Source organism: Nanorana parkeri, unplaced genomic scaffold (assembly GCF_000935625.1).
Source record: "Nanorana parkeri isolate BGI_ZX_2015 unplaced genomic scaffold, ASM93562v1 scaffold6799, whole genome shotgun sequence".
NCBI lineage: Eukaryota > Metazoa > Chordata > Amphibia > Anura > Dicroglossidae > Nanorana > Nanorana parkeri.
Window position 1 is genome coordinate 1 of NW_017313044.1, and position 1565 is coordinate 1565.

The window sequence follows — 1565 nt, forward strand, 5'->3', positions numbered from 1 at the left end:
AAACATTATTTTAATACACAGAGCTTTATACTTGTTTCGGGGCCCCTGATGTTTCGGTAGGGGCCCCTCATTGGCAGTGTCTTGTATTGATTGTAACATGTAAAGATTCACATTGTATCTGCAGTGGGCGGAGCCTCCTGGCTGTGTACAGAGCTCAGTAGCTGATGGAAGGATTGGGTCCTCGGTGGCTCCGCCCCTATAATGGTCTCTTGCTGTCATTTCAGGGGTTCTCCCGGCTCAGGGAAGATTCGCCTACAAACTGATGAACGATCTCTTTATGAATTACTCCAACGCGCTTCGACCCGTAGAAGACATGGACAAGGCCATGAATGTCACCTTGCAGGTCACTCTGTCCCAGATCATCGACATGGTACAGCAGACCGCGCGACGTGTGGAGGGGCCCCTAATGTATGTCAAGTGTGGAGGGGCCCCTAATGCATATAAAGTGTGGAGGGGCCCCTAATGCATGTAAAGTGTGGAGGGGCCCCTATTGTGCATACAGAGAGGAGAATAATTATTGGCTCCCCAGCAGATATCAGAGGTCACATGACACAAATGTTATCAATGGAGTACAATGAGTTTTTGTTCCCCTACCAACCAACAATCATTCTGGCTCCTCCCACAGACTGGCTCCTCCCACAGACTGGCCATGTGGTACACAGATGAGTCCTGTCACTTCAAGAAGGTGCTCCTAACGTCACCTGACCCAGAATCTCTTTCCTCCATCACCCCTCCCCCACCATAGGCAAGACCAAAGAGCTGCCAGAGGAGGTCGGGGGCCGTGGCCCTGCCCGAGGCTGGAATGGGCTACAAGACTCTCAGCAAGAAGCTCGGGGAGAAGGAATACAAAATACCCATCAATGGCCCTCAGCCTGGAGCTCCATGGAGGATCACCTCATGGGGTGAGGATGAGAAAAGTGAGGGATCCGCCCAGAGCTACACGGGGGGAGGAGCTTGTGAATGACCTCAGGGCAGTTGGGACCACAGCCACCAAACACACCATTGGTAACACAATACACCGCCATGGACTGAGATCCTGCAGCGCCCGCAAGGTCCCCCTGCTTAGGAGGGCCCATGTACCGGCCCGTCCCCCTCCTCAGGAAGGCCCATGTACAGGCCCGTCCCCCTCCTCAGGAAGGCCTATGTACAGGCCCGAGTACAGGCCCGTCCCCCCTCCTTTGGGGGATATTCTGTCTCCAATGATACAAATGATATCTGCCGGGGAGCCAATCATCATCCTCCTCACTGTACAAGTGAATGTACTAATGAATGTACATGTGTAGAGGGGCCCCTATTGTATATAAAAGGGTGGAGGGGCCCCTAATGTCTTGGTGACAGGGGGCCATTTTCTGGCTGTAGGTGATATGATTTGTATATCGGAAAGAGTGTGGTCTGTGACCGGTCATGTGACCAATGCCTGGCCATCATATCGGGTTCCTATTGGAGGAACATCAACTTATTGTAACCCCGAAGGCTTCAGACACGGAGCCGAGGCTCCAATATGGCGGCTCCAATATGGCGGCTCCAGAAGTGACATCTCTGAATGATTGACACATTTTATGGAC

The 1565-nt window shown here is 52.6% G+C and overlaps 1 protein-coding gene across 1 annotated transcript in view; it reads left to right on the forward strand.

Moving 5' to 3' along the window:
- Nucleotides 1-224: 224 nt before the first annotated feature.
- Nucleotides 225-1565, forward strand: part of LOC108804216 (neuronal acetylcholine receptor subunit alpha-9-II-like) — a gene marked incomplete at both ends in the record, with an annotated part of 1914 nt that continues 573 nt past the window's right edge. The window contains one exon of the mRNA XM_018575967.1: nt 225-370. Coding sequence (XP_018431469.1) covers nt 225-370 — 146 coding nt within the window. The remainder of the gene's footprint in view (nt 371-1565) is intronic.